This window comes from Podarcis vaucheri (genome assembly GCF_965113315.1).
Source record: "Podarcis vaucheri genome assembly, chromosome: 16".
NCBI classification, from domain to species: domain Eukaryota; kingdom Metazoa; phylum Chordata; class Lepidosauria; order Squamata; family Lacertidae; genus Podarcis; species Podarcis vaucheri.
In genome coordinates, this window is record NC_138754.1 from 30,924,194 (window position 1) to 30,937,231 (window position 13,038).

The following is a 13,038-nucleotide window of genomic DNA, read 5'->3' on the forward strand; positions in this document are numbered from 1 at the left end:
CTCCTCGCCGCCCCGCCTCTCGCCGCCCGACTCGCCCGCCTCCCTCCAGGTATCTCGCGGCACACCAGCCGATGTCTCACGGCACACTCGTGTGCCGCGGAACACCGGTTGGGAAACACTGCCATAGAGCTTCAAAATGATGGTATGAATACAGCCCTTGTCTCTTGTTTCTTTGGGCCCCCAGTCTGGGTGACAAGTTCCATGATACCCCCTTTATCCTGGAAGGCACAGGGAACTGTTGGCGAGAGATAAGGATTGCCTTCTCCTGCAGCCACGGCTCTGTTCTCATTCTGCATGTCTTTCATGCTAGCCTCGCATCCAGTGAAGAAAGCTGTAGGCTGTGTGGCTTTCCCTGATAAGGCGGTACTTCACAGGAGAGCAAGCAACCCACATGACCATGCCACAGCCTTGCTTAGGCTGTGTACATGCCGTACATCTAAAGCTCATTATTTCTTCTACATAACTGTGGGAACTCTCTGAGCTAGCCTGCTGGAGCAAAACCAGCAGAGAGTCTTGAAAGACTAATAAATCTGTTACGCCATACGTTTTTGCGGGCCACATGGACCACTCCATCAGATGCATTGAGTGTGTCCTAAATTGGCAAGCGTGCGCATGAGACACAGCATTGCGGGAATGAATGAGGTCAGCAGGGAATGGAATGTCAAAAGAACAGGCAGCGATGATTAGCTGAAAGCAACATAGTTACAGTAACCAATGAACAAGGCAGGACACCGTGAACAATGGACAAAGCAATGTTGGTGATAATGCAGATACTGTGACGTTGGCAAGCTCTTTAATACATCTCAGCTCCAGCTATTTGTCCGACAAATTGAAATTCAGCAGTGTCCCACTGGGTTTCCGTATGGCCAACTGTTAGGCTGAAATGCTCTCTTGCAGGAGTGGTGAGGGGCCTCTGTGGTCCTGCAGTTGCTACTGGACTACAGCTCCTCTCCATCCTGGCCATTGGCTATGCTGGCTGGGGCTGATGGGAGTTGGAGTCCAGCAACATGTGGATGGGTACAGCCTCCCCAGCCATGCCCTATGGCTTGCCTTAAAGACAGGAGCTTAAAAGCCAATGTTCTCCAGCTGAGGGACAGAAGCTCATTGGAAATTCAAAGGAGGGGGACTATCCTGGGGCAGTTGGAGACTTCCTGGTGTTGCCACCACTGCTTCTTTCGAGAAGGTATGAGATGCTATGGCAGGATTGGGGAACTGGTGGCCCTCCAGATGTTGCTAGACTTCAGCTCTCATCCAGCATGGTCAATGACCAGGGCTGATGGGAGTTGTAGTCCAACAACAGCTTGGAGAGCCACAGGTACCTTGGGATACAACCCTGAGACTCAATGAAAGGTGAAGCTCTTCCCCTGATGTTTCCTTCTTCCTGTGCTTTTGGAAACATTCCAGGGGCTTTGAAATATTGTTGAAATATAATTGGATATATAACTGCAACACATGGTTTGGCCTGTTACAAACCAGTGCTTGAAGTACAGGAGGCAGGCAGTGAGGGACCAGTCTTATTATCTTTTGTGTTGGCCTTGCACCCCTTTCCTATTTTTTATTTTTTATTAGAAAGCTGTTGGAGTATGGCTAAAATCAGAGGATATCAGCAGCGGGGCTTGTGGGTTTAATTAAGGCCCACCCTGCTTTTCTCTGTCCTCCCGCTCCAGTTTTTGAGCACTGCAACTTGGGGATGGTGAAACCTGTGGCTGTGCACAAGCCATTGCTGGGCTCCAGCTCCCATCATTCCCTGACCGTTGGCCATGTTGCCTGGGGCTGATGGGAGCTGGAGTCCCAACAACGACAGCTGGAGGGTCACCGGTTTCTCCACCCTCCACCGAAAGCAAAGGACGTCGATGGATTTGCTGCTTTCTTCTCCTAGGTTGGCCTGGACATTTCTGCACTTCCTTACAACCGCCCGGGAGGTACGCTTCTCTGCTCTTCCCTGTGCTGTGTTCGAGGCAATGCTTTTGCTGTGGGTGGTAGGGTGCTTCTGAACACCAGTCGCTGTGGATCGCTGGAGGAGAGAGTGATGTTGCACTCAGGTCCTGCCCGTGGGCTTCCCACGGTTGTCTGGTTGGCCGCGGTGAGGATGGGAATGCTGGATTTGGAAGGGCCGGCAGCCTGACCCAGCAAGGGCCGTTCTTAAATGTTCTTAAGAGAGTCTCAATGGGGATGCAAGCCCACAACTTCCATAAGTAGCATGTGGGTGGTGCGTTGGAGAGGTCCAAGGTAGACTGTGCCTCACCAGGGAGGTGCTCAGCCAATATCTGTGCCAATACCCTGATTTGCTCCCACAAACGGTGGTTTGCTATTCAACGGTACACGCTTTGTGCTTGTTCTCACAAGTTATTCCGCATGCCTTTTTTTTTCCTGGAAGGAGGGGGGGGAAGGTTGTTCTCTGTGCTGTGTGATGACCTCTTGCCTTTCTCAGGCTTCCCCTCGCACCTCACTCGTTGCAGCCATGTTGTAAACTGCGGCTTGTTGCTATTGCTTCTGTGACACCCGCCTTGCCTTGCTCTGTTCCCTACCGCTTTTTCGTTTGTTTGTTTGTTTTGTACATTTCTGTTGAACTTTTTTTTTTTTTGGTCATGGTGATCAAAGAGAACAGAACCTTTTAAACATATCCATTTTATTAAAATTATAATTATAATTATTATAATAATTATTATTAATATAATGTTTACTACCTGAACTGATCAATGAAGTAAACTAAAAGTTTTAAAAACCCGAAACCATGCTTCTTTGTCATTGATCACTCTGTTAAATTACTTTCCATAACACAGGGGTCTTCGATCTTTTAAAGTCCGTGGGCACATTTTGAGACGGTGTCGTGGCCGCCAGTCACAAAATGGCTGCCGTGGCGTGTGTGGCATAACACAAGATGGCTGTCTTGTCATAGCAAAACACAAAATGGCTGCTGTGGGGTGGGTGTAATAACATTACATGGCTGTCTTGAGGGCATGGCAAAAGACAAAATGGCTGCCACATCTAAAAAAGCAGGAGGAGAGTCAGGAACATAAAATGGTGTGGGCATGCCACCCCATCAGTGGAGGACAAAGCATTTACATCAGTTTCCACTAGGCTCCCTCACAGTGGGAAGCTCTTTGATTCTCTCATCTGTTCAGAATGGAAATGAGGATGGGTGTCTGATCCTGGTATTCACTGAAAGGTGGGCATCTTTAAAGTGGTGTGTCCAATGTAGGAGAGGACAAGCCAGTGCGAACAGGAACTGAGTCAACAGTCTCTTGGGCCTTGTGGATTTTTGAGGGGATATTTACTAAGACCTTTGGTTGGCGCCATAGGCAGGCACACTAGTACCCACAGGTATCGCATCAGCGAGTCCTCCCATAGCAGAACAGGGATGCTTAAGGAGTTTGATCTTGGTGAATTCTTATTTTTAAAAAATCACCTGAACTCAATGCTGGCTCCAGATCTTGAATAGCCCTTGGGTAAGTGGGTTAAATCACAGAGCCTAGGTCTTGCCGATCAGAAGGTCGGCAGTTTGAATCCCCGCGACGGGGTGAGCTCCCGTTCCTCAGTCCCTCCTCCTGCCAACCTAGCAGTTCAAAAGCACGTCAAAGGGCAAGTAGATAAATAGGTACCACTCTGGCAGGAAGGTGAACGGCGTTTCCGTGCGCTGCTCTGGTTTGCCAGAAGCGGCTTAGTCATGCTGGCCACATGACCCAGAAGCTGTACGCCGGCTCCCTCGGCCAATAAAGCGAGATGAGCGCCGCAACCCCAGAGTCGGCCACGACTGGACCTAATGGTAAGGGGTCCCTTCACCTTTAAGTGACCAGCAGTGGTCCCCCATCCCAAAGTGGGGGCCCTTCCTTCCCATTTCTGTTTCCACTAGAGTGCCCTTTCTGCTTCCAAATAAGTACAACAACTCCCATCAGCCCATGACAGTACGGCCAATTGTCCAGGATGATGGGAGATGTAGTATAATCAACTGTGGACAGCCACAGTTTCCCCATTCCTGGTGTCGCCTCAGATCCCCATTGCAGAAATCTGCCTTCTTAGCATCTGTAAAGTGTTGAAGTTGTGACAGGGACACACGATGGAGTCAGCAGGGCCAACCCTTCTTCCCTTCATCACCCGAAGCTTGAAGGTTCAGACTCTCTGGCAAATGTTGGGCTCAGTCCATTTGAGAGCTGAAGAGCAGCAATCTCCAAGGCTGCATCTGGATGACAAGAGGGAGCAAGTCCACATATAGAAGCATGGGTGCCATTCAGGAAGGCTAGACTTTATACTATGCACCAGCCCAATCCCCCGAACTGTTAAGGGCACTGCCTCGCAGATTGTACATCATCACAGACAACTTCCTTTTGAATAAGTGGTGGAATCTTTGGACAGGCATTTTCTGGCGAGAGCAGTCTGGATCCTGAAACAACCTAAGCCTGTGAAGTTGAGCAAGGAGAATTCCTTCCTTCCCTCATTCCCTGACCCTTGAACGCAATGACTTCAGTCTTGTTCAGATCCAAAGCGTTGGCCGGCTCTTGCAGCGAGAGGACTATCGCCATCAGTCATGGTAAGTGAGCAAGAAGCTTCATGATCTGGATTGAAATATCTATATAGCTATATCTAGATTCTTCTATGGGAAGCCGCTTGGAGATGGTCTTGTTTTATTGGGTGGTCTGCAAATGCAGTGAATAAAATCAATAAATTATATCAGGGTTGGGGAAATGTTTTCAGTCAGGGTTCACATTCCCTTCTGGACAACCTTCCTTGGTTGTCAGGCTTAAGTCGGCAGAGCAACATACAGGATATCCACCTTTGTACAGAAGGCTAGATTCTACTAGGGATGGGTAAATCTGCCAGTTTGAGTTTCTCATTTTTTCCACTCATAAAAATCCAGTTCTCCAGATTTCCACACCAGTATGTGATTTTTAAAAAAAAAAGTTCTCATGAAAATTCAACAAGATTTTTGCATGAATTCCTCCATTGGACCCATATGTACACAATTTTGCCTAATGTACACATTTTTGTAAGGCAATTTCCCCTTACACAGTGCATTTTTGTCTCCTAATTTCACCAATATACTTTACCCTGTGTTTTTTGCATGCATGACTTGGATGGAGAACAGCACTGCAAAATTCAGAGAGGTGCACATTTCGAAGCATGACTGAGTTCCGGTTGACAGGATGTGGTGGAACTCCATCCTTAACTAAGGGCAACATATGCTTTTGGTGTCAAGTCATCAGAGGCAGGCTATCAGTCCTTGTGGTCAGTCCTACCCTTGACTCGACGAGTGCACAAATTTGCTCATCCTGAGTGAATGTTTGAGAGGAATCGTGTGCAGAAAGCATCTGCAGATCTGTTGCACAATTGCACGGACCTCCTCTTCCTTCCCTTCCACATTTATGGCAGAGATGTGGGCCCTTTTTCTGCACCACTTTTAACAATCATGGCTCGCCCCAAAGAATCCTGGAAAATATAATTTGTTAAGGGTGCTAAGAGCTATTAGGAGCCCAGAGATGGAAAGAAGATAAAGTCCCTACTGGAGAAGAATGGCAAATCGAGTTGATGGACTATGCCAAAATGGCAAAACTGACTGGAAGACTCGGGGATCAGGAAGACCAAAACTTTAATAAAGAATGGGGAAAAATTATAATTTACCTTGAAGGCCGCTGTAAGCAGTTGAAAACGTTAGCAGGATTTCAATAATGCTTGTAATGTAATGAGAACTATGGACACAATGGAATTATAAAAAATTGGATTATTAAAATAAAGATGCAGCAGAAAAGATTTAACAACAGAACCCATGGAGGGGAAGGTGGCAAGTCCAGAGGTTTGTAGGAATCTTGTAACTTAGAATGTGTTGTGGTATGATTGTAAACTCAAACATGTAAAATCATTCAATCACAAAGATACGCACACACGAGTTATTAGGAGACCACTTTTTCCCACAGGGGGACGTGGGTGGTGCTGTGGTCTAAACTACAAAGCCTAGGGCTTGCTGATCGGAAGGTCGGCGGTTCAAATCCTTGTGATGGGGTGAGCTCCCATTGCTCGGTCCCTGCTCCTAGCAGTTCAAAAGCACGTCAAGTGCAAGTAGATAAAAAGGTACCGCTCCGGCTGGAAGGTGAACGGTGTTTCCGTGCGCTGCTCTGGTTCGCCAGAAGTGGCTTAGTCATGCTGGCCACATAACACGGAAGCTGTACGCCGACTCCCTCGGCCAATAAAGCAAGATGAGCACCGCAATCCCAGAGTCAGTCACGACTGGACCTAATGGTCAGGGGTCCCTTTACCTATTCCCCTTACTGAGCTACAATTCCCAGAGTTCTATAATAATCTATCCCTCTTTCCAGGCAACTCTGGGAATTGTAACTATGTGAGGGGAACAGGGGCCTCTTAATAATTCTCAGCATCCTGAAAAAGCTAAATTTCCCAGGATTCTCCAGGGTTTCAGACTGGGGTTCTTCCCAACCCTACCTGAAGTTGTTGTTGTTGTTGTTGTTGTTGTTGTTGTTGTTGTTGTTGTTCTTCTTCTTCTTCTTCTTCTTCTTCTTCTTCTTCTTCTTCCTCTTCCTCTTCCTCTTCCTCTTCCTCTTCCTCTTCCTCTTCCTCATTTATTTATGCCTCGCCCTTTTCCCCAGGTACTCTGGGCGGCTTCCAACAAAATATTAAAAATACACTAAAATACAGGACCTCTGCCACCTCCCTTCCTTATAGGCACATGAGAACGTATTTCTGAATCCCTGCTGGTGAAGTATTGCAGAATCTGCAGAAGTGTGCATGCACACAAAAGCTCATACCAATAACAAACTTAGTTGGTCTCTAAGGTGCTACTGGAAGGATTTTTTTAAATTTTATTGCAGAATTGTTTTCTTATTTACCATTCTGCCACAACTGAGAGTGCTCCTGAGTGCAATTCCATTTCTGAGCGTGATGCAAAAAACAGGTCTTTCAGTCAGCAGGGAAGAAGCATCAGCTTGCAAGGACTAGCTTGTGGGATCTCCGCAGAATGACGGGTTAGGAACAGGCTTCCCCTTATCTTTCTGGTGCAGGCAGTGGATTTATCAGGATTGCTCAGCTGCGCACTTACTACTTCTCACACAGCTGGCCAGCATTCAGCTTGGGTTCTCATTCTGCAGAGGAGCGAGCTGAGAGTGGTAAGTCTAAAACCATTTCTCCCACAGGTACATAGGAAACTGTCCTGTGTCAGGACAGGTTGTTTGTCAATCTAGAGCAGCGTTTCCCAAACTTGAGTCTTCACCTGTTTTTGCATGAGCCAGGACTGAGCTGTGCTCCAACATCTTCAGTGACTCTGCAAGGAATTCTCAAGGACGTCTCTTGGGTCGTTTGGTGCATCTTTGCAATTCCCCTAAGGATATCACAGTCTCAAGAGTTATTTTCCACCTTGGGCTCTTTTGGGAGGAAGGGCGGGGTATAAATATAGAGCAGTGGTTCTCAAACTTTTTCCTCTGGGCCACACTTTCCGATTAAAAATTTGCTTGTGCCACACCCGATGCTTTTATCGATAAGAAATGCACTGGAAAACAAAAAGAAACAGCTCCTAGCAGCGCTTGATCTGGAAAAGATATCTATCCATATTCTGCAAATTTTAAAAAGTCAATACTACACTGAAATGTTTAAATATCTTTGATTGTCCTTGAATCTTTCCACCACACCAAGATGCAATCACAAACTGCTGAGATTGTGATTTGTCAATCTAATAAATTGTATGCTTCCTTTATTCCATTGTATTTATCCCTGCCAAGGTACGTGGTAGATTTGCCAAATGTTGAAATGAGGGTAGCCTTTACACAGGCAAGACTAAACGTCCTTCCATTAGATTGGAAGGGCTGTCTGAAGGAGGACAGAGTTTGTGGCTGCAACTCTGTGTCAACAGAAGACACAACTCATATACTCCTTGAATGCCCTTTTTGTAATAATATTAGAAACAACTACATCCACCCATTGCTAAGATCGTAGAAGGGGTTATGGGAAATGATTTATCCTCTAAAGGTCGGGAGTAGAAATGTAAACCACTATTAGCAGCAGTATTCTTGTTATTTTTATTCGTGTAATGGCTGTTTGTTAAAACACAATAGGTAAACGGTAAGGTAACGCAGGACGTGGGTGGCGCTGTGTCTAAAGCCTGAGCCTCTTGGGCTTGCTGATCAGAAGGTTGGCGGTTCGAATATCCTGCGACGGGGTGAGCTCCCGTTGCTCTGTCCCAGCCCCTGCCAACCTAGCAGTTCGAAAGCACATCAAAGTGCAAGTAGATAAATAGGTACCACTCCGGTGGGCAGGTAAACGGTATTTCCGTGCGCTGCTCTGGTTTCACCAAAAGCGGGTTAGTCATGCTGGCCACATGATCCGGAAAAACTGTCTCTGGACAAACGCAGGCTTCCTCGGCCTGTAAAGCGAGATGAGTGCCGCAACCCCAGAGTCATCCACAACTGGACTTAACTGTTAGGGGCCCTTTACCTTTTCCCCCAAGGTAATGTAAAGGGCCCCTGGATGGTTAAGTCCAGTCAAAGGCGACTATGGGGTTGCAGCGCTCATCTCGCTTTCAGGCTGAAGGAGCCGCCGTTTGTCCACAGACAGCTTTCCGGGTCATGTGGCCAGCAGGACTAAACTGCTTCTGGTGCAGCGGAACACTGTGATGGAAAGTAGAGCGCACAGAAACGTCGTTTCCCTTCCCGCTGCTATGGTACCTGTTTATCTACTTGCACTTGTATGCTCTCTAACTGCTAGGTTGGCAGGAGCTGGAACAGAGCAACAGGAGCTCACCCCGTCATGGGGATTTGAACCACTGACCTTCCGATCGGCAAGCCCAAGAGGCTCAGTGGTTTAGACCACAATGCTACCCGCATCCCTAAAACACAAAAAACTGAACTGCACCACCACATTTGCCATCCTTTCCTGCCGCACTGCTGTGGCGCATCTCACCCTCTGAGAACCACTGCTCTAGAGATATGGGCGCTGCCTTCTTTCAAGTCAGACCATTGGTTCATCTGTCTCTCCATTGTTTGGCCCCAGTTCTGCAGGACTTCAGGCACAGATCTTTTCTAACCTGACTTGGAAGATGCAGGGGATTGGACCTGGGATGCTCTGCCACTGAGCTAGCACTCCTGTCTCAAAGCGATGTCTTAAAAACTCACCCAGTGCTGGGTATCAAAGAGTTTCTAAGAGATCTGCCTGTTGCCAGCGCTTTGTCTGATATGGAGCCAACTATTCTGGTCCCATAGAAGCAACAGATGAAAGAATAAGCAAGGGGATACTTTCTGTCTCTCTCCTGACCGGTGTGTCAGCTGATGAAAGAATACACAAGGTTTTGAGTTACGGAAAACTCTTTAAATGGGCTGCGATCCCTTTGTATGGGCTTTTTGAACAGCTCTTCTTACACTAACCTCCTGCTTCTCATCCCCCCCTCCAAATCTCTTGTGTTGGTAGATTTAAAAGTATTCCTTCCAAAATATGTGACCTCTGGTTCATCCTCATTCCTTTCCTGTGGAGGGGAAGTTCTGCTCATTGAATGAGCCTTCCCTGCTCCTTTCCTTTGGCAGCTCTCTGCTGAAAATGTGCTCCTGGGCCTTGGGCAAGCTTTGGGAATGGGGCAGCGAGTGTAAATGGAGGGAGGAAATGGACACAGTGCTCCTCCCATTCCATTAACAGAGAAGCAACCTGGGAACCATCTGAAGGAGTCTTCCTTCAGGGAAGGACTTTAGCTCAGTGGCAGAACACCTGCTTTGGATGCAGAAGGTCCTAGGTTCAATTCTTGGTGCCTCCAGGTAGCACTAGGGAAATCCTGGAGAGACACTGCCAGTCCGTGTAGACAATACTGAGCTAGCTGGACCAATGTTGTGATTGGTATATGGTAGCCTTCTATTCTATTTTGGGATGCGGGATGCACTGTGGGTTAAACTACAGAGCCTAGGACTTGCCGATCAGATGGTCGGCGGTTCGAATCCCCGTGACGGGGTGAGCTCCCGTTGCTCGGTCCCAGCTGCTGCCAACCTAGCAGTTCGAAAGCACGTCAAAGTGCAAGTAGATAAATAGGTACCGCTCCAGCGGGAAGGTAAACGGCGTTTCCGTGCACTGCTCTGGTTCGCCAGAAGCGGCTTAGTCATGCTGGCCACCAGCCAATAAAGTGAGATGAGTGCCGCAACCCCAGAGTTGGCCATGACTGGACCTAATGGTCAGGGGTCCCTTTACCTTTACCTTTATCTTAATTTAGAACTGGGTTTTGTAGAGGAACGGGCATAGCTCAGTGGTAGAGCACCTGCTTTGCATGCAGAAGGTCTCAGGTTCATTCCACGGCAGGTGGATCTGGGAGTGATACGTGCCTCAAATCCAGGATAGCTGCTGCCAGTCAGATCAGGCAGTGCTGAGCTAGATAGACCAATGGTCTGACTCAGTATAAGGGAGTTTGGTTGGCAGCACCAAATACTAGCAAGAAAGGAAAAGGGTACTGGGCAATTGAATTTTATAAAATAGTAAAATGACCAATGTACAGGGGCATCAATAGAGAGTTTAAAGACTTGGGGCACAAGTTTGCATATGATGTGCATGCGTTTTGCATTTGCTGATTTACTTTTAAAGGTGCAAATTTAGGATGCTTTTCAGAGGGAGGAAAACAGGCTTTTGCTCTGAGCTATGGGGCATTTGCAGAATTTTCTGGGCCCTGTACTTTTGGGTGGGTCAGGCCATTTCCCCCACCTAGGCTGAATCTACACACACACACATTCTGCGAAAATGCTTTAATTTTTTTAAAAATATATATATTAAATTTGCCATTAGCTCACCATCGCCATCTAGCACCACTTTTGTACAATGCACTTAAAACTCACTCAAAACATTAGATTTGCAGCTGTATAGCCGAATCCCTGTTATCACTGTTATCACAAATGGCTGCTTGTGTACTATGAAAAGTAAAGGAAGTACCTTTGGTCAAATTAAGATGACAAGCAGCCGGGGTCACACTGATTTTGCGCCGGGATGAGAAAACCTGTCAATTCTTATTTCTCTCAGTTTCCCATTTTTCTACTCTTAAGTTCATACCAGAGATGGAGGGAACAGTGTCGCCCACCCCATACTGTTGTGACTCCAACTCCCATCAGCCTCAGCCAGTATGGCCAAGAGTCAGAGGTGATCAGGGTTAGAGTCCAGCAACATCTTGAGCTCCACCATTTCCCTGATTTAGACGACCTGCAATGTTGACCCTGTCCTTCCATTCCCTTGAGTGATTGACCTGGTATGTGTGATGGTAGTGCTTTGGTCTAACTGGCCAATTCATAGCTGCAATTCAGTATCCCTGTAATGAGCGCCACCTGGGAATGGTTTCATGCAACTGGTAGCAGTGGTTACATATTCTCATGACCACTGCTCCTTGTGCATTCTTCTAATCTATGAGGTATGTACCTTTGTTCTTCTTATTGTAGTTGTAGCATATGGGTTGTAATGTGTGAAGTTTATATAGTTTTCACGTACACAGGTCATTGTTTCATATTTGAATTCTTTTGTAGTTGTGCTGAAGAAGATTCCAGCGAAACAGTCAGATTATCCGGAATCACTGTCCTACGTTGTTATTCACTTACTACTTTAGCACCATGAATGCCTAAAAAAGTTTTTGGTATGAGCTTTCGTGTGCATGCACACTTCTTCAGAAACACAGATGTGTATCTGAAGAAGTGTGCATGCACACGAAAGCTCATACCAAGAACTAACTTAGTTGGTCTTTAAGGTGCTACTGGAAGGAATTTTTTTATTTTGACTATGGCAGACCAACACGGCTACCTATCTGTAACTAAAAAAGTTTTACCGCTTAGCCAAAGAGATAGCATCTATTACTTTGTTTCAACCATAGACTTAAAATACTTCTACAGACTTTCAAAGATTGATTTGATTTCAAATATATTAGAGAATTTACAAGTGTACACATTTTGTTTTTGTTGTAGTAAATCATGTATATTATGCAATAAGAATTGCAGTGCTATCTAGTATACTGGTCTTTGTGTTGCTTGTATTGTTTGTTGGTTTAACTGGCGACTCTTGCGTCTTTCAGGGTGGAAGATGATTTTCCTCCAGCTCATCCTCCTCCTCGTCTTCCTCCCTCTCGTCACTCCAACCTGCCCTGAGCCCTGCCTGTGCGCCTCCACTCTCATTGACTGCACGGCAAAAGATCTTATGCACAACAACCTCCCCACCTCCTTCCCTCCCTCGACCACCAAGCTCTACCTCAACCACAATAATCTCACCTCCATCCCCAATGGGCTCTTTGACAACCTGAAAGACCTCCAGGTGGTTCACCTGTGGGCAAACCCCTGGGAATGTGACTGTCACATCCTCTACCTGCACTCCTGGCTCCAGTGGCAGCAGAACCGGAGCTTTTACAGGAACGTCATATGCTTGTCCCCCTCCCATCTTCAAGGCAGGATCATCAGCTATTTGTCAGAGGATGAGATCATTTCCACCTGTCAGTACTGGTACTGTGGCCTGGCGCTCATCTCTCAGATGTGCCTTTTCATCTTCCTCCTCGTGCAAGCAGTCCTGCTTCTCCTGGTCATCGTCTACCTGCGTAGAATTCGAAGGATAGCCAAGGAAGCCAGGCGAACGGTCACCGAATTCGACGAACGGGGAGATACGTGGTCGACTCATTCCCGAAAGGGTGCAGACTGATCGACGGGTTGGATGTGTGGGAGAAGAGAGGAGTTCAGCAGAAGTCCACTTGTGGATGAGATGGCTTTGTTTCAGTAGTATTGAAAACAAAAATACGCAATATTCAGGTGTTTGTTTTTTTTAAAAAATTGCCCCAGCTTTGTATGAGATAACAGTGTCATCAACACAAAGGAGAATAAAGACTTTAGTTAGCCCAGTCTTAGGTGGATGAGATGGTACGGGGAAGGTCCGTCAAATATAGATTAAATAAGATGGGAGCAAGAACACATCCTTCTGTCAGGGAGATGTCCTTGGTTAAATCAGTGGACCTTTACTAATGTGTTATGGTACTGTGATTGTATCAAAAGTACAGTGGTACCTCGGGTTACAGATGCTTCAGGTTACAGACTCCGCTAACCCAAAAATAGTACC

The 13,038-nt window shown here is 46.7% G+C and overlaps 1 protein-coding gene across 4 annotated transcripts; it reads left to right on the plus strand.

Moving 5' to 3' along the window:
• Positions 1-3,627: 3,627 nt before the first annotated feature.
• Positions 3,628-12,823, plus strand: GP1BB (glycoprotein Ib platelet subunit beta). 4 transcript variants are annotated; one of them, XM_082203495.1, is made up of 2 exons: positions 3,628-4,528; positions 12,014-12,823. In XM_082203495.1, the coding sequence occupies exons 1-2, from the start codon at positions 4,456-4,458 to the stop codon at positions 12,625-12,627; spliced, it is 687 nt and encodes a 228-aa protein (XP_082059621.1). In that variant the 5' UTR covers positions 3,628-4,455; the 3' UTR covers positions 12,628-12,823. The 4 variants fall into 4 exon arrangements, with proteins under 4 accessions (XP_082059621.1, XP_082059622.1, XP_082059624.1 ...); XM_082203496.1 differs by lacking the exon at positions 3,628-4,528 and adding an exon at positions 6,806-7,112; XM_082203498.1 differs by lacking the exon at positions 3,628-4,528 and adding an exon at positions 10,989-11,203.
• The last annotated feature ends 215 nt before the right edge of the window (positions 12,824-13,038 follow it).

What these genes read in the sequence shown, in the direction of transcription:
- GP1BB (XM_082203495.1), top strand. Translation starts at nt 4,456, where the DNA reads ATGACTTCAGTCTTGTTCAGATCCAAAGCGTTGGCCGGCTCTTGCAGC. An exon ending in GACTATCGCCATCAGTCATG is followed by an intron (nt 4,529 to 12,013) that starts GTAAGTGAGCAA and finishes TGCGTCTTTCAG; the next exon opens with GGTGGAAGATGATTTTCCTC.